This window comes from Lepidochelys olivacea, assembly GCF_965140295.1.
Source record: "Lepidochelys olivacea isolate rLepOli2 genome assembly, chromosome: 11".
Classification (NCBI taxonomy): domain Eukaryota; kingdom Metazoa; phylum Chordata; order Testudines; family Cheloniidae; genus Lepidochelys; species Lepidochelys olivacea.
This window is the reverse complement of record NC_140421.1, coordinates 63,408,272-63,435,665: the sequence shown is the minus strand read 5'-3', so window position 1 is coordinate 63,435,665 and position 27,394 is coordinate 63,408,272. Positions and strand designations below refer to the sequence as shown.

The 27,394-nt window shown below is 41.7% G+C and overlaps 1 protein-coding gene across 2 annotated transcripts; it reads right to left on the bottom strand.

Moving 5' to 3' along the window:
• Positions 1-5,319: 5,319 nt before the first annotated feature.
• FASTKD2 (FAST kinase domains 2) lies at positions 5,320-27,382 on the bottom strand. Of its 2 annotated transcripts, XM_084643321.1 has the most exons (13): positions 27,292-27,375; positions 25,613-25,750; positions 24,011-24,822; positions 22,669-22,772; positions 20,561-20,669; positions 19,142-19,265; positions 16,226-16,365; positions 15,204-15,376; positions 14,564-14,727; positions 12,103-12,327; positions 11,097-11,184; positions 8,960-9,074; positions 5,320-8,189 (listed from the first exon to the last, which is right to left on the bottom strand). In XM_084643321.1, the coding sequence occupies exons 3-13, from the start codon at positions 24,710-24,712 to the stop codon at positions 8,070-8,072; spliced, it is 2,064 nt and encodes a 687-aa protein (XP_084499447.1). In that variant the 5' UTR covers positions 24,713-24,822; positions 25,613-25,750; positions 27,292-27,375; the 3' UTR covers positions 5,320-8,069. The 2 variants fall into 2 exon arrangements, with proteins under 2 accessions (XP_084499447.1, XP_084499446.1); XM_084643320.1 differs by lacking the exon at positions 25,613-25,750 and having other exon boundaries at positions 27,292-27,382.
• Between the last annotated feature and the right edge of the window lie 12 nt (positions 27,383-27,394).

The window sequence follows — 27,394 nt, the reverse complement described above, 5'->3', positions numbered from 1 at the left end:
AATAGCTACCAGTGCTGGGAGTGTGGCAGATTTACCTCAGTTTCCTTGAGATCAGAATCAGGCCCAATAGCCATTACTGCTGAAGAAAGAGAAAATGGTGTTTGCGTAACAATCCAAAAGTTTTCTTCTTTGAAGACTTAGTACCAGAGCCTCAGCTGGGATAAATTGGTGTAGCTCCACTGACTTTAATTTACATCAGCTGAGCATATGGTCCCTAGTTTAACATGAGGCATAATTCAGATGAAGCTATGTACAAGATGATCTGTGCAATCAAACCAAACCAAAATAAATACAGAAATCTTAACAAGCACACTTTGCTGCATGGATTGAGGAGACTAAGATGTGGCATATGGCATGTGGCAAAAGGTAAATTGAACAAATTTATTGACTACTATCTCTTTGTCCGAAGGCATCAGTAGAATCCAATACCTTAAACAGTGACAAATGAAAGAAAATTATCCTAGTTATTGGAATTTGCATCTCACAAGACAAGGCTAGAGCGAAACTGGCACTTGATGGGTGCTATGGTAATCATGCCACTGTAGCATTGTATGGAAGTGTTCTCATAAAGGTGGAGCAAAGTAGAATGACAGCCTATGTGCTACCTGGAAAAAGGGGGACTTTATATAAATGCCTGCTGCAGACACGCTGGAACCAATTTGCTACTGCCTTGCCCACTGGGTGCTTTTTTACACCTCTGCAACGTAGGTGCAGAAGGGTAGCCTTTTACACCCACCTTGAAGACTTGAGTATGAAGATGTAAAAGGGATCAGAGCGCTAAGGATTAAATTGTTGTTCCTGAAATGACAGATCTTGAACACCTGGCTCAAATATCAACTATCACTGCAGCACTCAAAGGTAGGACAACATAGCTGTCCTGGTGCTTTTATAGCTGTTAGCAAAAAAATGGAAACACAAGGCATGTTTACACTGCGCATTCCTTATGGCAGCATGTAGATGGCATACCCTGCATTCTCTCCTAGTACGGGTATAATCAGCAGAGGCACTTAGGTGAGTAAAGATACGCTTGGATCCTGTAAGTATGTACCCGACATGACTCTCCATGCACTCAAGCAGTGCCTCCTCTGTCTACACTGCTGTTTTTATCAGCGTAGGGCCCAACTGCCCCCCTGCTGCCAGAGTCTTTCCCCACCGCAGGGAAGCTCCCAGCAGTGGATAAAGGCTCTAACAGCTCCCTTGCTGGCCAAGCCTTTCCCTGCCACAGGGAGCTGCCTGAGCTTTTCCCGCCTGCCACCTCTCTGACATGTGTAGCTACACTACACAGCGGTGTCCTACAATGGACACAGCCTGCTTTTCACTGTGGCATGTGGCTACACACACCTTACACACCGCCTACAGTGGTGTGCAGTCTGGACATAGCAACAGAGTTATACTCTGAGCAAAATTACTACTGTAAGTGTTTGAATTTGGAGGGAATGCTAAAATGCTTTCTTAACGAGTTTGTTATTGATTCACAACCAGTGTTGCTCCATTGGATTTTCTATCCACAGAAAGAGGTGCCTGACAGCTGCTTCTTAACATACACCTCTGCTCAGCCTGCCAGATCCCTTCATGTTTTTCCCACAAATTGTGTTTTGGGGAATTTTATTTTTGCACTTTAAATCCACTTAGGGCCTTAAAGTAGCTTAAACTGATCTAAAGCCTTGCATTAGTATAAACTACAAAAAATAAAATTTGGGGGGTTGGGAGGCCATTTTTTTTTCACTCTATAAACATGGAATGCTCTAAACAAGGACCAGGCTGATTACTGGCAAAAGAAGAATGTTCAACATCAGTATTTTACTGTCTCCAGACATAACTTAATAATTCGTCACATGAAATGCTACACATTTTGCCTCTGCTGTTGTTGATACTTACAAAACCTCTGTAAATTCTTCTCAAATGCTGATCTTCCATTGCCAAGAAATAAGAAGTAAACTTGATATCTTATTCAAGCAAGGTTATTTGCTCTGCAATTTGCTTGGAGAGATGAGAACAGTTTAGCAATAAATAATAATCTAAAACAATACCAATTAAAGTAGCCTGGGAACAGAACTCAGACTAGGGAAGAGTCAGGTCAGTCTTTGTAGCACTCTTGGCTACTACAGTTCCCTTCTCTTTTGCAATTGCCAAGTCCTAATTCTCTAGACTCCAGCACATGCAGGATACTTGCGTACAGCCCCTTTACACAGATCCATAACCACATCACTCCCCCAGAAACATGTTTTTGTACCCTCATTCTAGGATCCACTTATTTAATTTCTATTTTCAACCCTTCCACGCTACCTCACTCCTTCTGCTCATCTGGTACTGGCCCCATTCCTTCACACCAGCCACCTGTTGCAAGAGCCTTCTCCTTTGCGGCATGTCTTCTTATTTCCGGCTTGCTTCATTGCCTCTCTGCCCACTTTTAGACCTCACCTGGCTTGCATATCCTAGTGCCAGTTATTACTTTGTCTGTGCTTTCGATCACTGAACTTTATTATATTATTTAAGTCAAAACCTTTTTAGCAGTTTATATCAAAGATTATGCACAAAAGGGACCTGATCCTGCCACCCTTTTCCATGAGAGTTTTTGTTTCTCATGTGAAAGGGGCAGTTAAATTCAATGGGACTAGTGTCTAATGCTTTGCCTGCTACGGGACATAGCCTGGAATAGCCATTCCGCAATAGCTCCCCATGTGAATGCTTAACCCACATTTAACACTGGTCTACACTGGGAACTTACATCAGCATAGCTAGGTCTCTTAGGGGTGTGGCTTTGTCACACCCCTGAGATGTAGCTATGCCAACCTAACCCCCAGTGTAGACAGCTCTGGGAGAACCCCTTCCGTCATTGTAGGGAGTGTCTACACTGAAGCACTGCAGCTGTAGTGTTTTAAGTGGAGACATAGGCACTTTTAGGGCTTGGTTACACTTGCAGATGTAGAGCACTGGGAGTTAAACCAGCCTTTGGAGACTGCAGCAGGGAAAACGCTGCCGTGTGTTTACGCTATCAGCTGGAAGCGCACTGGCATGGCCACCTTAGCAGCTCTTGCAACGCCACAGAGAGCAGTGCATTGTGGTAGCTATCCCAGTGTGCAAGTGGCTGCAGCATGCTTTTCACATGGGGGGCGGGGGGAGAATGTGACAGGGAGTGTATGTGGGGGAGGAGGGGAGAGTGTGTCAGCATGCTGTCTTGTAAGTTCAGACAGGAGGAGACACCCCACACACACACACACACTCACAACAGCAGCATTTCACGCTAATGGTTTGCTTTGTCCCACAGCAGAGAAGCATGCTGGCTGCCAGAAACGGAGCTTTGAAAGGGGATATCCACATGCCCGCAGCCGATTTCAAAACAACAACAAGAGTGACCACTTGACTTCAGGGGATTATGGGACGTTTTCGGAGGCCAATCACAGCGCAGTAATGCAACGCCTCGTCCACACTGATGCCTGGATGTTTCAGCCGGGGTGCAGCATGGAGGTGGATTACCAGGAGCGCTCCAGCTGCAGAGTCCAGATGCTCTATGTGCCTTACCAGTGTGGACACCTCAGGAGTTAGGGGGCCCAGGGCTGCTTTAATGTGCTCTAACTTGCAAGTATAGCCACGCCCTTAGGGGATGTGGGTTTAGCTTACTCCACTTCTATGAAACCGCACAAAGGCATTCTTAATTTGAAATATCTATTGCACTTTAAATTCACTCCCTAGCTTATTTTGCAATAGGTTCCCTGTGTAGACAAACCCCTAGTTAATACTTCACAAATTCATAATGGGGGAACAGAACGTTACATGGGTCCTCTATTCAGATTTCCTTGTGGCCCAGGGAATAAAACATGTTGCCCCCTTCCTGGATCTGACAAAATCTATGTCAGCTCTAAGACGAATATTCTGCTCTCTTCTTTGAAAAGAAAGTTACATCTCAAGTGGGATAGATCCAGAACTGCTATAACAGCGCCGATGAAAAGGGTACTATTTATCACTTCACAGCTTGCATGTCATTCACTTTGTGCAAAATCTCAGCTTTCATTTCAGAAAGAAGTTTCTAACTATCACTAGAAAGAAAACCTTCCAAACATGAACCAAGGGTAAATGGACACAAGGCTGCCTTCCCGAGTCTGCAGCCAGCCTGAAACAATGGCTCAGAGAGGCATGAACTCCTCTGTCCCCTATTAATCTCACTCGAGTGAGAACTAAAACAAACCCTTTAGGGTCAACATTAACTTTCTTTATTGCTGATCATTTAATAGATGGAATGGGTGGGAGAAAAACCAAGGATACGGAGAAATTAGGAATTGCGGTGAGGAAAGAAATGCAGAGGGAAGAAAGGAGGAGAGAATGAAAAGGAAGAGGGACAGAAAGAGAAATGAAAGTGAAAAGGAAAAGTGGGTGGTGGTCCCATGAGGGTGCCATATGCTTTCCCCATGAGCAATACTGAATGGAAAAACAAAGTACTTAATAAAGAATAGTAACTAATAAGTTGAGTTACTGTCAAATTCTATACTTGATCTATGTAAAAATTTTCCATTGACATCAGTGGGAGCATGTTATCCGAAATATATACTCTGGCCCAGGAATCATGCCTAAAAATGGAATTTGGCCTTCGATGATTGACACCTGAAAATCTTGTGGCATTTTAGATGCCATGCCATGGTCGCAACTGTACAATGAATGATATTCACACTCAAGCTAGAGGGAAATGCTAGGAGGCAAACACAGTGGGTGCCACTTAATAGGAATCCTGATATTATCAACTTCCTGTGGGTAGCAACATTTTCTAATCCCACCCCACTGACTTTAATGTTAATAGGATTTGGATATTGGCAACAGGCATACTGCTAATTGACAAGTTTTTGATGTGCCTCCTGTCTGCAGCCCTACCTGTGGCTGGGAGGGGAGGTTGCAGGCAGGGCAGCAGCAGGGAGGTTTGCGGGGCTGCAGCCAGGGGAGGAAGAAGTGGGACGTGCCAAGCCCAGGCTCCTGTACTGTGCAGCCCCACAACCCCCAAAACCCACATGGAAAGCCCCAGCATCTGGGCTGCATCCCCCCTGCTACTCTGCATGTAGCCGCCCCTCCCAGCTGGAGGCAGGTTTGCGGGCAGGCAGGGAAAGGTACCACGCATGTCCCAGTGCTTCATTCCCTAGCTGCACCCCTATGGGCTAACTTTCTGCTTACTGGCAACCTTTAGATAATAGCAACTTTTTGCTGGGATCTGAGAGGTTGCTAACAAGCGGAATCCACAGTAGGAGGGAAAGAATAGGGTAAAAGACTCAGAAAATCTGAAGAAAGACCGAAGTCCTCACTGGGAACAAATATCTTTCATAACTATTCTATAGCTGAGTGTTTATAGCACTGTATTTATAAGATGCAAGAATAATACAAACAGTTAGTGATACAGCAGGAGCAAGGTACTATCACGTTGCATATGGCATGAAATATGCCTTCTATTCGGGCCTATTACATTATAACTAGTGTAATGAGGTGGGTCATTGGTTCCACCCACTACGGTTTTTTCCAGTGGTCACTCATTCAGTGCAGTGGTCATGAGTACTCTACACCTTTAACGTAGTGTTGACAGAAAAGAAAATCGCTTGCATGCCATCTTGGCTAGAAGAAAAGGAAAGGTTCATTCAGATAATCAGTATTTCTTGGTGCATCTGATCCAGAAAAAGGGAAATCCCATCAACAAGCAAATCGCTTTGGTCTGAAAATCCAGTTTTAAATCTCACAAGTTCAGGCTTTCTGGCAGAATTTCCATGCTTCAGGGTTTCAGCCAGTCTGAAAACCAGCAAAGACAGCTCTTCTTGTGGTATGTTACCAGTCATAACTCTGTACATATCTTTACTAGCAAGTTCTCTCCACAAACATATATCATATTCAGCTGACCTACTCCGGGAAGGGTACGGCAGCAAATTAAAATAATGCCTCATTTCTTCTTTTCACCTTAATTCTTTTACCACATCACTGCAAAGCTTCAGCCAAATACAGAGACAGATACAGAGACAAAGAAGTGTGCAGTTCACAGCCCACCATGATGCGAAGCAAGAGCACCGCCATTTGGTTGAATAAGGTTACTGCCAAAGGCTCTAACATATATTTACTTGTTCTGGTTGAACAATATCATTATCACAGGACTGACCATAATGCAAAAATGGGTAACAGATTTGTAAGGGGCGGGGGGATAGCTCAGTGGTTTGAGCATTGGCCTGCTAAACCCAGGGTTATGAGTTCAATCCTTGAGGGGGCATTTCAGGATCTGGGGCAAAAACTGGGTATTGGTCCTGCTTTGAGCAAGGGGTTGGACGAGATGACCTCCTGAGGTCCCTTCCAACCCTGATATTCTATGAAGACCACAAGTTTCAGTGCTGTTACTAAGTAAATGTTCAAAATACCCCTATTCAAAATTGCACTTCACTAAAACAAAAAAATAACTTGACAAAAAATGCAAGTGTTTCATTGACTGACTCTTGAAAGCAAGTACTAATGAGTATTTTCAAGAACAGGATGGAAGAGCTAGGTCTGCCTCTTCCACTCCTTCAAATTAGAGCATTCTTTAAACTTCACATTTATATCAGTAGGCAATACCACCATTATTCTGATTTATCCTCTACTACGTAGTGGGCCAGTGGATGTTGTGTTGCATCATAGAATCATAGAACTGGAAGGGACCTTGAGAAGTCATCCAGTCCAGTCCCCTGCACTCGCAGCAGGACTATATATTCTCTAGACCATCCTGACAGGTGTCTGTCTAACCTGCTCTTAAAAATCTCCAAAGATGGAGATTTCACAACATCCCTAAGCAATTTATTCCAGTGCTTAAACTGCCCTGACAGTTGGAAAGTTTTTCCTAATGTCCAACCTAAACCTCCCTTGCCGCAATTTAAGTCCATTGCCTCTTGTCCTATTCTCAGAGGTTAAGAAAAACAAATTTTTCTTCCTCCTCCTTGCAACAACCTTTTACATATTTGAAAACTGTTATGTCCCCTCTCAGTCTTCTCTTTTCCAGACTAAACCCAATTTTTTCAATCTTCCCTCATAGGTCACGTTTTCTAGACCTTTAAATCATTTTTGTTGCTCTTCTCTCGACTCTCCAATTTGTCCACATCCTTCGTGAAATGTGGTGCCCAGAACTGGACACAATACTCCAACTGAGGCCTAATCAGTGCAGAGTTGAGTGGAAGAATTACTTCTCGTGTCTTGCTTACAACACTCCTGCTAATATATCCCAGAAGGATATTTGCTTTTTTTTGCAACAGCATTACACTGTTGACTCATTTAGCTTGTGGTCCACTCTGAGCCCCAGATCCCTTTCCGCAGTGCTCCTCCGTAAGCACTGTGCAATAGCTGTAAGTAGTCTTGGAAGAGCTAATACTGAAATACAAGAAGATATCACAAGGCAATTTATACGAGGGACAGGATCTTATAGCTATGACTCTCAGAGTGCTTTATAACAGGCGGAAAGGCTTCAGACTGAAGAAAAAGCATGGAGAATAAAGAATCATTTGCTGTCCCAGACTTCTGAAAACGAGACTAGAAAGTTATTTTCTGAGTTACAAACTTATCAAGAGATTTGGGAGTTTTGATTTCCACTCCAGTCAATATCTAATGATTTACTGCTTTTCTGGCTGGAGTTCTTACTGAAAGCTAAAGACAGATTGACTCGTTATCCCATTCTCACTACAGTGAGAGCAGTCATGGTCCCAACTGCTCTGAAAGACGGTCACACTCCCCCAGTTCAAGAACAAATGAACAGTTTGGCCCACTGGAGTAGCCTAGATGTAGTTTAAAAAAAAAGATAAATTTGAGATAGTTTCAACATTAAATGCAGGAGGTTTTTTTTTTTGTTTGTTTTTAAATGAAGTCAATCATTGTTTAAGGAGCCTTAGCTATAGCATTCCAGAACACAGGTTTGAAAGTAACTGCTTCTACTGCTAAAAAACTCCTTCAGTAGATATAGTTGAATTTACAAACTTTCTACAGGGTATAATGTCTTGAGGCATTTTTCAGGAATATATGAAACTGCTTCCATCTTCTTGTGAATGGCTGTGATGGGAAAAAAGCAGGAGATCCGAAGTTCTCAGTCCGTTTTAAATATTATCCTGCAAATTCACATCGGAAAAAGGAAAAGCATTTGCTGAATAGATTTCTCCCTTCAAACACTCAATTGCTTCTTCTTTCTTCAGTTTTTTAAACTCCTGGTAGTGGACCTTAGTGGACAGGAGAAGAAGGGAAAGGGTGCATTAGTTCCGCTGCTAAATAACAAACTCACATTCTCTTGTGAACCAACGCACTTAATGAAAGGAAACAGATGTAGAGAATCCCTGCATTCCAGAAAGTGATCAGTTCAGATCTGCAATTCCACATGAAAACAGGTGAATGAGTCAATATCTGATCAAATTCATGCAAGGTTCTTAGGTACTGGAATTCAGCAACTCAGTTTTAGCTTTTGGCGAATTATGGTGTAGTTCAGGGGTAGGCAACCTATGGCACATGAGCTGATTTTCAGTGGCATTCACACTGCCTGGGTCCTGGCCACTGGTCCGGGGGGGCTCTGCATTTTAATTTAATTTTAAATGAAGCTTCTTAAACATTTTAAAAGCCTTATTTACTTTACATACAACAATAGTTTAGTTATATATTATAGACATAGAAAGAGACCTTCTAAAAAGGTTAAAATGTATTACTGGCAGGCAAAACCTTAAATTAGAGTGAATAAATGAAGACTCGGCACACCACTTCTGAAAGGTTGCCGACCCCTGGTGTAGTTCGTGACAAAAAAGGATCAAACTCCACCTGGACATAGTTTACCATAGTGGAGTTCCTTTGCCCAACACCACAGCATACCATCACTGATCAAGGAGTTTTTCCAGCAGTGTCAATTTAGGTTAAGCTTACCACTCCCAGTACTCTGTTCTTCACCTATCATACACATCATATATGTCATCATACTGGTAAGATTTGCATTTAGACTTCTTACCAGTATCACATGATAGCCCAGTGCTTTCAGATGCCTCATCTTCATTGCCAGCTTGCCTCGGGGGTGTCTTGTGCCAAAACAGAAAGCAGATGGAGGAGCACAGAGAACAGCCACTCTAAAGCCAAAAACAGTAATAATTTCTTAGGGAGCTGGCAAACAGCATTATGTTGGTGCAATTTAAGTATTCTTCACAGTTAACCGTTCAGAGAATGCCTTTAATATTAAGGAATAGCACTGCTGTGTTAGTTTATTGCTAATATTTTTGTCCACTCCTAATTTAATCATTCTTTTGCTTCTCCGGACTTAAGCAACTTAAACCCCTCTCTCCTGCAATGTGTTTTAGCTAGGTGCCGAGGTCTGCCCATACAGTATGTATGTCAAAGATTGAATTCTTAGGCCTCAAATCATTCTGCAACTAAGGCTGGAGAAGTTCAGAATGGTGCATTATGTGAAACAGAAGCATCCAAAATATGGGATTGCATCAGAGATGCAATCCCATACTCTGGGTGTCCCGAAACTTTTGACTGCCAGATTCTGGAGGACAGGGATGGATCACTCGATAATTGCCCCGTTCTGTTCATTCCCTATGAAGCATCTGGCATTGGCTACTGTTGGAAGACAGGATACTGGGATAGATGGACCATTGGTCTGACCCTGTATGGCTGTTCCTATGTTCTTACGCATGTAACATTTATTTCCTTCTTTCTTCCATTATCTATTGTGCAAATCCCTAACCTGCTTGGAAGGTTCAGAAAAGTCCAGTGATTTGGTAGCCTGACAAGCAGTATTGGTACAGAGTAACCAGTTCCTTTTTTCCCCCGACAGACAGATAGCAATTCATCTGCGCAAGGCCATGCATCACTTAGATCCCACCTAAACCCTCAGAATCTGACTTCAGTGGTGCACAGGCCTTTTGCTGAATTTGGTCAACAAGGGATACGTTATTGTTAAAGATACAAAATCTGCAGTATTGTGGTCTCAAAGTCACAATTTAGGTTTCCTAGTTTGTAACATGGTCCAAAAATTGGGTCACTGGATTTAGACATATCTCATTTACTAAAAAAAGAGAACATTCCTTAGCATACAGTTGAATTGGTCTCTCCATTCTAACACGGAATAGAGATATAGTTTTTCACTCAACGCATAATTAGACTGGAACTCATTGCCACAGGATCCTGTTGAAGTCAACTTTAGTAAGTGTCACAGAGGGATTCAACATTTATATAGATAACAAGAATATTCAGTTGTAGTTAATGCAAAAGTTTTTTTGGAAGGGAATCAAAATCTCATGTTTCAGGATTTATACCAAACTCTAATTATTAGGGGAGGAGGCCCTGTTTCAGTGTCCACAATTTAAAAATGATGTTGATAAATTGGAGAGGGTTCAGAGACATGGGAATGATTAAGGATTGGAAAACACATCTTATAGCGACAGATTAAAATACTTCAATCTGTTCAGTTTAACATAGAGAGGGTTAAGGGGTGACTTGATCACAGGCTATAAGTACCTACATATGGGGAACAGAAATTTGATAATTGCGGGGGGGGTGGGGGGGGAGGAGGGGACTCTTCAATCTAGTGGACGAAGGTATAACAAGATCCAATGGCTGGAAGTTGAAGCTAGACAAATTCAGACTGGAAATAATGTGTAATGTTTTAACAGTGAGGGTAATTAACCATTGGAACAATTTATCAAGAGTCGTGGTGGATTCTCCATCACTGGCAATTTTTAAATCAAGACTGGATGTTTTTCTAAGAGACATGCTCTAGTTCAAACAGGAGTTAATTCAGGGAAGTTCTATGACCTGTGTTAGGCAGGATGTCAGACTACATGATCAAAGTGATCCCCCCCTTTCTGGCCTTATAACCTAGGAGACCTTTATGAGGGCAGATTATCCCACAGCTACCCACTGTGGAGTTTCTTGCACCTGCCTCTGAAACATCCAGTGCTGGCCCCAGTTGGAGGCAGGATACTGGATGAGGCCCAGGTCTGATCCAGTGTGGCAATTCTTATACTCTTGTGAGAGCATAGAGAAAATGAATTACTTGCTTTGCAGATCAATGAGCCAGAGAGGCACAGGAGGAGCCTCACATAAAAAGGGCCTGGTAAAGAAAACTTGTAACCAAATAAAGGTACCGTTGAACATTTGGAACATCAGCAGGATCATCTACTTCAGTTACTGGAAGCACTTTTTTTCTGTCTGCATCCATTTTGATTTCAAAATCTGAAAGCAAAGCAGTAGAATATTAAATGCCACAAGAGGCTTTGACCATTCCAATATATTTTATGGAGTCAATAGAAAAGAAACAGCTATAATTATTGCATTTGTGTGACAGTTTGCACAATATATTGCTGTTCCTTCGAGAGCAACGAATAGATTCAGCTGGCGCTTTGACACAGTCAGAAAAGGTACTTGTTATCACAAATCATAGATACAGTATGAATAGGCGTATCAATTCAGGATTTAAAGAAAAAAATTGCTGTCTGAGGTTTCATAGATCCATACATAGTCCCTTGTCTTTTATCACTAGGATTGATAAATTTAGGAATAAAAATACCAGAAATATAATAAGTGAATCAGGTAATGAGAGTACCTTGCAAATGATATAATCATAGAAGTATAAACCCTGCATACAAAAGAAACCATACACCATGGAACTTTACTAAATTTATAAATGGTTTTTCAATGAAGCTCATATCCTGTTCTTTAAATCAAAGAAAAAGGAAAACTGTTCCACAGCTAAAACAATCACATTGAAGTTTCATATTTTGCCATTTTATATTGTTTCTTTAATCCAAAGATTAAAAAAATATGTTAGCATTGAAAGGTCAGTGTTGTTTAATATAGTTATTGCCTATTGGGTTTATGTAGGATTAGTTGCATCAAAAGCCAGATTTTAACCACAAAAAGCCCACCGCAATTTTACAAACCAGAGCAGTAACAATATTTTAGTCAACTGTCCAACTATTTTAACGTGAATGTCATAGAAAATACAACCATAAAGGCATAGTTGTCAAATAGACCTTCTCACCAGAAATTTATATTTTACACCCCTTATATTATATGCAATAGTTGCCAGTCCATTTCTTTACCACTATAAATCAATATTCAAAGGCACATGACAATGAATTGGTCCCATACCAATGTTGTAACCATGTGGCAGTTGGATGTTTTGCTGAACCATACGCTCATCTCCCAGAAGTTTCAGGAGAGCCTCCTGTACCTCAGGGAGATCAGAAACCAAAGGTGATGAGGGTTTCTTTATAAACACAGTTGCTGGCTTAGTGAATGAAGGAGGACTATCAAGTTCCAGACACATGTTCACACAGTGCAGCATCATTTCATTCTGCTCCTTATTAAGGCCATCTGAAAAAAGGATAGAAAGGTAGCATTATAGTGGACTCGTTATATTTATATTGTATCGTTTTATCTCAACAAATCCACAGTTTCACTGGCTACCTTGCAGTAAGAACAGATTTCAGCTTTGCTGAGCAGTAGATTCATTCCAAATTAGGCATAACAAAACTAATTGTTTCTTGAAAAGATGCCATCAAGGCATTGTTAAAACCTTCTTGTTCTATATAGCTCTATAAGCAATTTACAAGACACACATTACTGTAGAATCAGCTTCCTGGTGAGGTAAAGCAATGCTACTATACAGATGGAGAACTGAGGCACAGAGAGGCTAAGAGACTTATCCAAGGTCACTGAGGAAGTCTGTGACAGAGCAGGGAGTTGAACCCTGGCTCCCAGGTCCTAGGTTACCACCCTAACCACTGGACCATCCACTCTTGAAAGTCTGAAATCTATTCATTTAACCACTTCCCCCCCACCCCCTATTGTGTACAGCTACACACGTTACCCTATTACAGCTGGGTTACTAATAAGTGAAATACATTGATGTACACATGGAAGCTGTTTTTAACAAACAAAAACAAAATACCCCAATACTTTAATGGATATTGATAAAACATAAGAAGTTAAGTCACATTTTGGATGTCATTTTGAGAACATGCTTTAACAGTACCAAACTGTAGAGTGTTAAGGAAAAGTTAGCACATGTGACTCCACTTTGGTTTGGGGCCCACCATTGTTTAAATGCCAGCACATCATACACCAGGAGGAGCGATCCTTAGATACTGAATCCCTGTGAAAATCCTCCTCCTTGTCTCCAGCCTGCCTTGACTCCCAGTATCTGGTTTTTGTCAGTCTCTAACTCCCTGTCTCTTGGCCTTGATGTGAGGCCTCCCATTCTGATAATAAAAGTTACTGATGCATGGCTTTAGGACCATGCTGTGTAATTAACATACTGGTATAGCACGAGGAATGCACCAAGCAGGGATAGGTGGTAGATAAGACAAGGGTTTGTTTATTGGCTAAGGTTTCCGATGCAGGAGGGCAACATGCTTTGCTAAAAGGTATATAACCTTTGTATAATCTGCATTCAGGGTCCCCTCCTGGCTAGCAGGGGGGCACCACGCTCGAGCGTAATAAACTTAGTGTCTTTTGGGAACTCTGCAGTTGTGGACTTTATTTCTGTGCCTCAGCCTAGATTCGAACTGTGCGTGTCCTACCAGGTGTAATTCGTAACAAGAGCTGGGCAAAATTTTTCAGCTGAAAAGTAAATTCTCTGATAAAATGCAGGTTTTGAGGTGGGGAAAACTATTTGCAAATTTGGGTCAAATTCAGCAAATAGTTTCAGACAAAAAAAATGAGGGAAAAAATTGTGAAAAATATTTTTTCAAAACAATATGGAAACATTTCATTTGACCAGAATGGAACTTTTTCATTTCAGTGGGAAAAGCCTAAATAAATAAAAATCAATTTCAGTTCAAAATAAACTGATTTTCTCCCCCCTTTGATTCAGCCAGTGAATGGAAGGGTCAATTATTCACTCAGCTGCACTGAACTATTCAGGTTCCAAGTAGACAGGCTGTTTTGTTGAAGCGTAGGGGCTTACAGAACTTCAAGCAACGTATACACTTACACCCTGACTCAGTGCCAAACTAAGCGATTAGCTGTAGAGCATTATAACACAAAGCTGAACAACTACCTTGAACCATTTCAGTCGGGGTCCTTCATCCTAAAGCAAAACAGTCAAGCAACTTCTAACCACAAGTTGTATTTTGAGCTAAACTTTGATTTAGCTGAAAAACATACATCACTTTGGTTATTTTTTTAAAAGGTTCTTGGAAAATCTTGAATGTGCATCACAGACATAAGAATCCACAATTTGTTCACATTTGACTTTCTACAACAAATCTTGGATTTACTGTCTTTCACACACACAGTTACCTAGGAAACACTTTCCTCATTACTGAAGTGTCTTATCTGAAAATGGTACCTCCAACAGCACAACACATCGCCACGATGAGGGCACTGGTTCAGTGCTGAGTCTGAGGACAGGGTCACCTGAATCACTAACAAGTAACAACAACTTGCTGAACTCCATTTTTTATATTAACCAGTCTGCCCCACTTAGCTTGTGAGCTTCAATGCAACCACACCCTAAAGAGTGATTGTGTTGAAGCTACTACTACTGTTCTCTACACACTAGTCTGAATTCAATGGCATAACACACATGAATACATTAATGCCTGACCTGATTTTAGTAACTCATTGAGGTTGTCCCCTTGCAGGAGCTGACTAAGTGCAGGCTGGGGCAGATACTTTAAAACGCAAAATGAATACACTGCCTTCAGCAGATCCACATTAGAAATCCTGGTGAGGTACTTATTCAAGGCACTGTTGAGAGACTCCAGGAACCTTCAAAAGAAAAAAAAAAAAAAAAAAGATATCTTTACGTACCAGTTTATAAATAAACTCAGACTTTCCTAAAAATCTCTATAAAATATAAATCAATACTTTTGAAATAAAACTCCAGACAGATATTCCAATTTATTTGGATAACCAGAACCCAAGTCCAGCACCTAAGCTTACCACTAGCTACAACCTGTTCACCACTTTTATCAGGCTATAACTTAAGTGATGGGCACCCACTCTCTATTACATCTTGTGCATTCTCTATTACATTGCTTTACTGTTTAGAAAAAATGTATATATTTTTTATACTAGTGACAGGTAAAGCAAGTTTATCTCACAGATTTAGTAAAACAGACAAAGTGAGAAGTATTTCACAACTGGAATCCAAGATCAGTAGCAGGTACTCTTTAGGGTGCCTCTTCAGACACCCACATAACAAATATGTAATTTAATACAAAGCTTTCTAAGCCAGAACCTACTCCTGATTTTGGCATTTGGGAACGTGGTTGAGAAGTGAATACACCCGGAGAATACTTAGAATATCCTTCAGATTCAGGGATTCAGGATGACTTGTCACCTTCTCAGCCAAAATATCCATCAGCTCAACAGGTCGAAAACGAAGTCCCTCAAAGGCAGACAAAAACAGGACAATCTAAAACGCGCAAAAAAAAGTATATGAAGAAAAACATTTTTAAGGCTAAAAACCAACAAATTAAAACTAGAGTACAGACCTCAATATGGAAATTTACTTAATTGTCTGGTGTCATAGCATCAGAGAGGTTTTTAAAAATGAAAATAAACTTTTGAAAATTAATATATTATGAGCATGACTAACTGTATTCTTTATTACTATACTGCAATAAATAGGAGAACAATGGACTGTTAAACTTCCAAACACTTATTAAAATATTTAAGCCAATATTGTCTCATTGTTTCCCTCTAATCCACCATCTGTATGTCTGTATCCCTGTTGTTTCTTCTCTTACACTTAGACTGAAGCTCTGTGGGGCAGGGTCTGCCTTTTGGTTCTAGCGCCGAGCACAGGGTTCAGGTCCATGATGAGGACTTGTCGGTGCTACGCTTATACAAATTAAACGACAGCCAATGTACCAGTTTTACTGAAGATTTCCCCTCAATCAATCTGCATAAATACACCCTGTTGTTTCAAAGATATACATCAAGAAAGAGAAGTTTGAAACTGACAAATTTTTCAGCCACGGACCAATTTCTACCAAGTTATTCCTATTAAACTTTCATGAAAAGAAACCAGAGAAAAACTGCATTGTTTTTTATGCCCTTTGAATTTTCTAACATTGTGTAGTTGCTCTACGTGTAGAGCCAAACTGGAACTTATGCCCCATTTTAAGCCCATTTCAGAATGCAAACCGAAGTACTGAGTCGTAACTAGCAGCTCCATAAACAGTGTTTGTGTGCACCTGGGCACAGCTTTGTACTGGCAGTTCGTGTGGTGTCACTATAGAGCTTGTGGTCACTACCTCACCTGTTTAGTGTCCCACATGTAGATGGCTGAAGTCACGTAGTTTGCTATTGCTGAATACAAAACTACATTGCGGTACCGGAGGATGCTGCATGACCTCAGAACATGGATTAACTGCCAAAATGGAGTACCATGGATACTCTCTGTAACAGAACAACAACAAAAAGAACAGTGACTGTGAGCGGCGCGTTGTGGGATATGACTGGGACCAGCAGCCAGTGGGGGGGTGATGTGAAAAATCAGATGGGGAGCCATGGAAGAGACTGTGACTGGCTGGGCAAAGGAGACCGAGATGAAAAGTTTGGGGATATAGACTGGGTCTCTGACTAGGAGCATACAGGGGGATGTTGGGACTAATTGGGCAAGAGACTGGAACTAGGATGAGAACCCTGAGGAGTGGAGATAGACTGGTTTGGCAAGGAGAACAAGACTGGGACAAGGAGCTGAGGGTGGGGGAAGAGACATAGCTGAGACAGGGCAGAAGGGACAAAGCTTGAGAGGAATGGGCAGAAAAGTCTATGCCCACCAGAGAACACTCCCCTCCAAAGCCTGGAATGGAACCCAAACATCCTGAGTCTTACCATTCCTCTGCCTATGGGTTTCATAGCTATTTGCAGACAGAAACGTGTTTCATCCTCCTCTAGTGCTGGTCCATATTGAGAATCACCAACTATTATTGCAATAAGTTACTCCCTTAGATGTAGGGGCAGAGTTATATGAACTGGATCTAAAGCAGTGGTTTTCAATCTTTTTTCATTTGTGGACCTCTAAAATTTTTTTGAATGGAGGTGCAGACTCCTTTGGAAATCATAGACATCATCTGTGGACCCCCAGAGGTGCACAGACCACAGGTTGAAAACCACTTGTCTAAAGGTTCCAGTCCTGCTGATGACCTTTATGTGGGTGTCAGCATGATACCAGCGGATGGAATTTGTTTTTTTCAGTTTTCTTTTAAAACCCTAGGAAATTATACGTGTGGATGCACGCACACACACAAACCGCAAAACAATTTGTATTAAAAGAAAAGTAGCAAAATTGCAAAGTTGAACGCTCAAAAGTTAGGAAATGCAAGAATGAAGGCTTCCTGTGTAACCTTAATTCAGTTCCCCTAGTGCATATGCATTATGAGACAGTCTGTAATTTCATGATCACATTCTATTTTTTCCACAAGACCTGTGCCTCATTCAGTGCACAGGATGGACATGATCAGGTGGATCATCAGGGTTGCGTAATAAAGGAGGCTATTGTCTAGGACCCCCTGCTTCATTTGTTGCAGTAGTTGGAAGGTGTATATCGAACAAGACAGATGACTGCAGAAATAGGAAGGATGGTCTCGGCTACTTGAATGTCATCCTGAATTCTATCCTGGCCTAGCCTTGTCTTCTATCCTTCAATCCTATGCAATGCTGGGCAAATCACTTAACCCAATGTGTTCCTCATTTTCTGGGTGCCCAAGCTGAGACCCTCGAATCTGATCTGCAGAACTGCTGAGCGCTCACAGCTGCAAGTTAAATCAAGAGGAGCTGTGCTTCAAAACACATAAAGTGCCAAATAATGCTGAGTGCTCTGAAAAAATCAGATTAGGCACTCAATCAGTGGACACTTCTGACCTTAATATCTGTGTGCTTCAGTTCTGCATATTTACTTACACATTGTAAGGAGAGTGATCACTTTAGATAAGCTATTACCAGCAGGAGAGTGGGGTGGGGGGAGAGAAAACCTTTTGTAGTGGTAAACCCATTTTTTCATGGTTTGTGTGTATAAAAAGATCTTCTGTACTTTCCACAGTATGCATCCGATGAAGTGAGCTGTAGCTCACGAAAGCTTATGCTCAAATAGATTGGTTAGTCTCTAAGGTGCCAAAAGTACTCCTTTTCTTTTTGCATATTTAAAATGCAGATACCACCACCTCACTCTTTGGTGTTATGAAAATAAATCCATGTTTGTGAAGCACTCAGATATTATAGTGATAAATGCCACAGAAAAGCAAATTGGGAAATAAATAATGCTGTCTTCAGAGCAGGATTTGAATCACCTGCAGTAAATAAGACCTATGGCTGTACACTAAACAATGAGGATACAACAAAGTATTCAATAGCTTCATACTATGAATACCATCCATCCTGCACATTAATGAAGCAGGGGTCCTGTGGGAGAAAATAGTTTATTGCCATATAATTAAAGATTGTATCATAAGGTGTATGCATAAGGAGACCAAATTAAGGTTGCACAGGCAACCTGAATTTTGACATTTCCTACCTTTTGAGGGCTTGACTTTGCAACATTAATGTTCTTTTACCATAGTTTTGGATTCAAGAGTATATATCAATACTTATTGATCAATTATGTCTACAATACTTATTGCAAGGGTCTGAGTAAAGGTCAGAGTATTAACCTTCATTTTAAGTTCCTTTGGGCTCAATTGGGCCATCATTTATTAAGTAGAACTAATAATGAAATCCACTTAATCAGTGAACATGTTCCCTTTTGCTTACTCCCTAAACAGTTGTCAATTCATACTAGGAGATGCAAATTTTCAGTTCAGAAACAAACAGTTTTAAAAGCACATCTGAAATCACTAATTTTTCTTGCTGGCCTTTAGTTTTCTTTTCCCCAAATTCTATAAATAGGGAAAATGCTAACAGAATTTTAACTTCAGAGATATGAAGAATGCCATTATAATACACAGAGAGGACATTTCATGGTATAAATGAGGGCAGAGACCATAAGAACTACTTTCTTTGATCATCCATCAGTCCTCCAAAATATTTTGTAATGTACTTTGTCTAATGGATCTGCATTGTTAGACTACAAAACAATCATGTTTTCTGGGCTTAAAAGGAAATTGGAATAAGACATTTTCATTAGGAAGAGTCAGAGTAAAGGAGAGGGGAAGTTTAAAAATTCACTTTAACTCACCAATGATTTTGTTACTGCAGGCATCCAGGATTAGCATGGAGCAGTGATTCATCGCAGCCAGAGCACTAAACATGTGTTGAGCGTTCAGAGGAGTCAAGTGGTCCAGCTCTTTCAAAACTCTACTCTAAAAATGAATTCAATTTGATTAGACTCTTCATTCTTGGCATTGGCAGTCCAAATTATCTGTCGAAGGATGAAGTGAGTCAGGAAGATCAAAACTACGCCAATCCAGTAACGTCACCAGATTTGCACTGAAGGAAAGGTTGGAAGCAGTGGCAGGAGCTTAAAATAACTCCTTCCAATCACTTTTCTTATAAAAACAACTACAGCTAATCTAATGTTTAGTGTGAGCTGTCCTTAAAAAGTTCTCTGGCGCTCCTGTTTCTTTCTTGAATAAAATCAATACAAGATGGCCTTATAATACTTATTTCTGGTTACTATGTATATAGTTTTCCTACCCATGCTTGAAAGAACGGTGGATTGCTACTTAGCATGGATGGCATATTTACCAATATTGTACAGTCAGGATGATAGAGCTTTTGCACATGGCAAAGACTAAGTTATTCTAAATCCTTAGTAAATTACTCACTATTTTCTATTGCCCTTTGTGATACACCTTTGGCAGATGTACACTAATTTAAACAAGATTTAAAAAACTGGTGAAGCTAAAGTTAGTGGGCCCACTTCTGATGTCACTTAAGCCACAGTAAATCAGGAGTGACTACATTCGCATGGTTAGAGTTACACTGACGCAACCAACAGCAAAAATCAGGCCCACTAATTTCAGTTTCCCCAGCTCTTAAAATATAGTTTCACCCAGTACATTCTCAAAGACATACATAAAGGGCAATGAAAAAATTTTATCAATAGAAAAAAAAAGTCAAAACAATGTTTAAAAATACTATATCAACCCCAGCTCCTTCCACTGGATTGAGAAAACATTTTAAGAATCCCTTTCTATTGGGACTAGGGCAGATGTAGTTACTTGCCTCTCAATAGCATGATTCATTACACAGAAAGCCCTGTTACAATGAAGCTCACAGATAGCATCTTATCTTTTACGCTATCAATTTCTTACATAAACACCTCCATGCTTTCTATCCCTATGCGTGGTTTGACCTTTGCACCCTCTACCTATTTAAGTCCCTCCTGCAGAAATACCTCTGTTGGGCAGACTACAGCAAACTTAATTGACATGTACAGTCATTAAAAAAATGTTTTCCCTTCCACAAACCACTGTTTACTTGCTTAAATGTCCCTGGAGGATGAGCAACTTAGGGAAGTTACCATTCATTTTCAATGTCTGGAAACTGCCTAGAGTACAACAGGTGCTACCATAAACAACGAATAAATAGCAACACAGGAGCAGTAGCTATGCAGGAATAATACAAGGCCCCACCAATTATTTTAATCTTTTACCTCAAATTTCCTTTTGAGAGAGAGTGGGGCATCTTTTCCAATGCATTTCATCATGCTTTGCAACATAAAAATGTTACTGATCTTTGGAATTCGCTGCTCCACCAGTAACCTGATAAGGAAAGAAATGGAATTGGTTTAAGGAGGCTTGGGCCTACACACACAAGTTGAATCAGTAAAGCTCTGCTTATTTTGGTGGAAGCAGGCACACATCTGTCTCCCATGGACGAATCCTGAGATAAACTGGTGTAGCTCCTCACGCCTCTTCCACCCCCCCCCCCGCCTTTTTTTTTTTTTAAATTAAACTGGTGCAGCTCTACATTGACGTAGTTAAATTGACTTAATGGCAATGCGGCCATCTCCTGACACTGAAGTAACTACACTGGCGTGAGATATCAGTAGGACTTCTCCTCCCTATGTGCCGTGATCTGTCCGGCAACCTTTCTAAACTCCACTGCCCAAGCAGTGCAGAGGACCCTGGAATGCCCGCCCGCCCACCCACACTGCACCATGCTTACACTGATGCAGAATGCTGCTGTGTGGACACAGTGCTGCAACATACACCAATGCAAGAGCAACAGAGTGAACATACTGCAGGGAAATAGAGGTATCAGTTTAACTAAACTGATGTAACTTATCCCAGTGCAATTTCTCTGTGGAGACAAGCCCCCCGTGACCCGTGAAATTCGGGAGAGCCTTGTTCAGGACACAGAAAATGGAGCAGATGGAAAGGAGAACAAGTGATACTATAGTCTGTAGGAGAAGAACAGGATCTGAATATAGCAGAAGGCAAAGCATCACACAGAGAAGGACTCTGATGTGGTGTATCTGTGGTTGCCATTTTGGCTCAGTAGGAAACAAAAAGGCTAAAGAAACCAAAAAAAATCCCAACTCTCTTTAAAACAGTATATTTTTTTAAATCAAATATCAGAGCATAGTTTTGGAAATTTCAGTGCCTGTATGGCAGTGGAAGTCTCTGAAATTGATCCACTGAGATTGACATTTCCCTGAGAACAGGGAAGTTTGATTAATCAAGATGGAGTCAAAGTCTTCTAAATGGAAAATGGAGAGGGATAACCCACTTTCCCCCAAACTCCCGGAACTGTGCACCTGAACTTCTAACAGAATATGCTGTTATTTAACCAACATGCCCATCCTCTTGTAGCTTGAGCTGAAATAGAATTGATACATACAATATAAATCCACTAATATGTTCTGTTAGAAGCTCAGAAACACCAGGTCCCTGAAGGGGTAAGCAGATGAGGCTTTGTAGACCGACAATCTCCGTATAAAAACACCACCCATAAACAAGTTATTCTGAAACAAGATTAGATGTAATGCTTCTCCCACCCCTACATTTGAATACAGGTGGAATACAAGCTAAAATGGTATTCCAACTCAACAGCATTTCCTACTGAAATCAAGAATAACACCCAGCTGAAACATAGGGCTTTTCACTAATAGATATCAAAGCACTATACAAAGGAGGGCAGTTTTATCCTCACTTTACAAATGGGGAAACTAAGGTATAGAGAGGTGGAGTGACTTGCCCAAGGTCACCGAGCAGGCCTGTGGCAGAAATCAGGTCTCCTGTGCCCCAGACCAGTGTTTTATCCTATCTTCACCCTTTCTGCTGAGAATGCCAACAATGGCGCCAAAGAGAGCTATTTGTTTCAACTACTATCTGATGGTAATTACTTGGGTCCCAATCCCGCAATGAGCTTCTCCAGGTGGACCCTGCACAGAGCTGTCACACAGAGGTCAACGTAGGATTCCAGCCATGGTCACTACCGAGTGTCCCTGATTGTCTAAGACCGTGTAAAGTTACTTAAAAGTTCAAGTGTCTTCTTGCTTTGGACATTTCTACCATATTTTAGATATGAGCACATTGCAGTGATTACTAAAATGTTCTAATGCAATGTATCATTAAATAATCCTCAAGAAAATGCTAAAAATGTAAGCCAGAAAATATCAAAGTGTATTTTGGGCAAAAGAGTAAAGATGATCACTATCCTTTCATGCCATATTTATTTTCCTCCAACAGAAATAAATGGTCACATGACAAGACTTGTAAGTAAGGAAACCATTAAAAAGAATGTAATTGTTCTCACTGTAATCCAGCTTGAAGAGCATCCACATTTCTGCTTTTTTCCATGGTTGCCAAGGTGGTTGACACAACAGAGAGACATCGGTCATCACATTCATTGAGGCGCTCCTATTAAAGATATATTTTCACAATGTTAGAAAGTTCTTAAGACTAAGTGGCAGAAAGCTAGCAAAAATTGACCTATCTTACCCCCACCACCTTCCCCGAGAACAAAGAAAAAGTCACTAGAGCTGATTCTACTTTGACCTACATACTGGTATAATTCTACTGACTTCTGTGGAGATAACTCCCAATTAACCCTGAGAAAATGAGAAATCAGGCCAAAAATAAAAATCATATTAAGGACAAAAGGAAGAAACTGTGTAATGTACTATACATAGTATGATACAAGCTGGAGAATGTCGTACTGGTCATGTTCAAGATTTCCTCTCTAAAGTGTTTTGTAAACATTTACCAGAGTTTTGATGTGCAGGTTCAAAAACATCTGGGGTCCAACTGTGGGCACAGCTGGTGGGGAAACTTCCCCTCCATGTAATAGATCAGTGCCCTCTCTCCCTCTGAAAGTTGCATGCTGCTTTATTAAAACACATACAACTCTACAAAGTAGGATGGGTTGGCTAGGTGCAGAGTTAGGAGGTGGTGGCGGTAGGGATGAGGACAGACTGGTTTAAGGGAATGGAAAGGGAAGAAACAGGGAGAAGAAGTTGCACACAGTGGGTGAGGGGAGTAGTTGGTGGGGGGCTCTGAAGAAAGTCAAGAAAGAAACTCCCAGGGCAACAGCAGGTCCAGAAATGGAGAAACCCTCAACTAGCACAGCATGAAATAGTCATATGATGCTCAGAGGAAGTCCCTGGTTCCATCAGCAGGTGGGGAAGGTCCTGCAAAAATTCCCAAGACAAGGGGAGCATAATACAGCTAATAGTGGGTAGACCAAAGAAAGCTCCCAGAGCCAGCAGGTAAAACAACTGGGAGTCAAGGAGGACACTGGCCTCTGCCCTCCGCCCTCCAATCAAAATATCAAAAATACCTTTCCTCACAACTGCTCACTCTCAAACTTGCCCCATATCATGTGAGGAGAAAGGAGAGGGGGAAGTGAGGGTGGAGGGAGAAGAGAGTTTTTCTACGCCTCAAGCTGATCTAAAGTTTTGGCACAGCCTGAAGCACAAGTATTCTTTGAGCCCTCTCCCTTTGTATGGTGTGGTGTGTGCAGAGGAATGAAAAGAAAGCCTGGGCAGAACTCAAACCACAGGCGTTCATGTGGAGACCCTCTGAGGCTGTAGCCTCTATAACCTGTAAGAACTGGCACTGGAATTTTATTCCCATCTTTAAAAGATTCCAATACTTACCTGAGAGACCCTCAGCAAAGTCTGAACCAGTCGAGTGTTCTGGGATATCCCTAGCTTCACCACAGCATGCAGACTGTATACCAAGTCATCACACCACATGCTCCTAGACTCTTGCATCAGACGCTGACATAGCTGTATGAATGCAGGATGCTCAACCATCAGTTGTTTCTCATAACGCTTCTGGTCTTCGGACAGCTTTTTGGTGAGCGCCCACATAGTAGTAAAACAGTTACTACAATGCTTCTCAGAAATAGCAGACTTTGAAACTAGGTCTAATACATCACAGGGAGATGTGCATTTTTGAAGGTCATCAAAGAACTGCTGTGATTGACTCCTTTCGCTCTTCACTATCAGATTCTCTTCAACAACACTTCTATCTTCTTCTAGAGGGTCCAAGGCACTAGATGAACTTTGCATATGTTCATCTAAAAGAGACACTGCAACATTCTGTTCTTTTACAGTGGCATCTCCTTTACTATAAACAGGCACCCCGTGAGACAGCAATCGGAGAGATGATTCAAGCCAGTGAGGAGGAACATTTAACAGGAATCTTCTCAGGTTCACACTTTGTATGGCACTCTTATGTCTACTGATCCCTAATGTGTATGTCCTCATCGCCGTTCTAAAGCTGGGACCCAGTTTAGAACCACATACATGCAAATGTCTGATTGTCCTTATCAAACAACCCACTTTATTGTTCATTTTTGCTACCGTTTTATAAACGGCTTTCAAATGCCAGCTCAGAAGACAGGGCCTTAATGAGGTTCAAGCCCATAGAAACAGGTCTTTGGACACCAGGTAAAATGCATTATCTGTGAAATCAATTGAAAATTATAAAATCATTAACAAGCTTTTGGTTTAAAGGTTAAAATACCACATCTACTAACACATCTTTTACAGAGAACCTGAAACAGATCTGGAAATAGTTCATTTTCATTTGTAATCCGTCATTAATTAATGAGTGTCTTCTGCTCCTGACTCCGCAATTACACAGGGTCTCAGTCACAAAACTGTTGCAATTCCACAGTATAACTGAAAAGGGATAGGATTTGAAGAGAAATTGGGTAGACTTAAGCCCTGAACTTCCACTGAAATCAATTTACCTGTGTAGATGCGTCTCCACACACACTGGCACAGAGGTCTGTCCTCATGGGTGCACTTACAGGACTGAGTCTAGAGTCTGTACCGTGTACCTTCACTTTCCTGATTTCCTTTTCCCCAAGCCTCCCGGAGCCATGCAGCACTCCCGATTTACCACAAGTGATAAAATTCTGACACTTGCAACAAATTCAGCAGTCAGGCAACATAGAGATAGGAGCCTCTAGAAATGCCTGAGACAGATAGAAGACCTATATTATGAGACTAAATAAGACCAAGTAAAAGACAATGCCATAAATTTAGCTATTAAGGGCTTCCTGCACCTTTCTTTGCACAACCCAAGGGCTTCTATCAAAGGTTGCATCAATTTTTGTGATGCAGACAGAAGTCATGGATCCAGTTAACTAACGGGGAGTCATGGGTGTTCAAGAAATGTATGATCGGGGACTGATGTCATAATTTTCATAATAACTACAAATGTTAAGAAGAGAAATTAAAGCTCACAATTCATGGAACAATCTGATGTACTGAAACCAGACAGGCTTCTGTTCCTCTCATGAACAGCATGCTACAAATAGAAGACACATTTTGGTACCAGCAGTAGAAATCTTCAGGGATTTTACTTGCAGACCTGCAGAATTTCTGAAGGGAGATGGACAATTTTTTATTTTTCAATCCACTTAAGTCAATCATGTTTTAATGAGATATAATTGAAGATATAATTGTAAGCAGAATTCTGTGTATTTTAGGGCAGAAAAGGAGTCCATATTGTAGCCCTTTGTGGTGGAAGACTAACAATTCTGCAGCAACTTCAAGCAAGATATAAATTAAAGATTTGCTATCATTAAATATGAAGATTAAGAGCAATTAGCATTGTTTTTCTTTTCTAAGTTTTGATTTTACACTATTGACAAAATTTTAATGATCAACATGCTAAAAACTGTGCAGAAACTACAGTTGCATGGCGAAAATCCGGAGGTTTTGGCATACAGATAGCAGTTGAGCATTTCTGGGGTGGCACTTCTTCCTTTTCCATTTGCAGATACGGGGGTGAGGGGGGGGTTGTTTAAGATTAAGGGGAGACTCCAACACCGACTTTCATATCCCAGCAACCATCAGCCCCATTAACTACATGTTTCTGTTAACACACTTGGCAGCAAAAGAGATAACAACGGTGTCTTTTAAACAGTCATCTTTAGGTTTCAACCGCTGACCAGACAGCGGATCACACACATATCAGAGGTGCAGTTTCAGGCTGCCTGTAGACTCAGGCATCAGAGTAACAGCCGTGTTAGTCTGTATTCGCAAAAAGAAAAGGAGTACTTGTGGCACCTTAGAGACTAACCAATTTATTTGAGCATAAGCTTTCGTGAGCTACAGCTCACTTCATCGGATGCATACTGTGGAAACTGTAGCAGACTTTATATATACACAGAGAATATGAAAAAATACCTCCTCCCACCCCAATGTCCTGCTGGTAATAGCTTATCTAAAGTGATCATCAGGTGGGCCATTTCCAGCACAAATCCAGGTTCTCTCACCCTCCACCCCCCCACACAAATTCACTCTCCTGCTGGTGATAGCCCATCCAAAGTGACAACTCTTTACACAATGTGCATGATAATAAAGTTGGGCCATTTCCTGCACAAGTCCAGGTTCTCTCACCCCCTCACCCCCCTCCCAAAAACCACACACACAAACTCACTCTCCTGCTGGTAATAGCCCATCCAAAGTGACCACTCCCCCTACAATGTGCATAATTAAGGTGGGCCACAGGCAGACACCCTTGCTTCAGCCACGTGCCATTCACAATGCTAAACGGAGGCCTTCGCGGTCACAGGGCTTACGACCTTCCTTAAAAGAAACCTCAGGGCCCGGAGCACCATAGCACGGCCGGGGTGGATCCTGCGCCTCAGCTGCACGATACACGGGCCCTGATCGTCACATACCAGCAGAGACACCTGTGAACTCCCCGTGGCTTCCTGGCCTGAGCCCACGGACACCGCCCACGGGGACCCCCTCCCACCCTGGCTACGACCGGGGACGGGGACCCGCACCGTGGGGACTCACAAGCCCCCTGGCCCCCGCCGCGGCCGGAGGCAGCCGGTCAGTCCCGGGGCCCTTCATGATTCCAGGGCAGCAGCCAGGCTGATTCGCCGGGGGCGACCCCGCCAGCCACTCACCGGACACTGGACCGACCCGGCTACGCCTCATGGGACCGGCCTACGGGAGCCGCCATGATGGCTTCCGCACGTGCCCTCTCTAAATCGCGCGAGAGTACGGGGC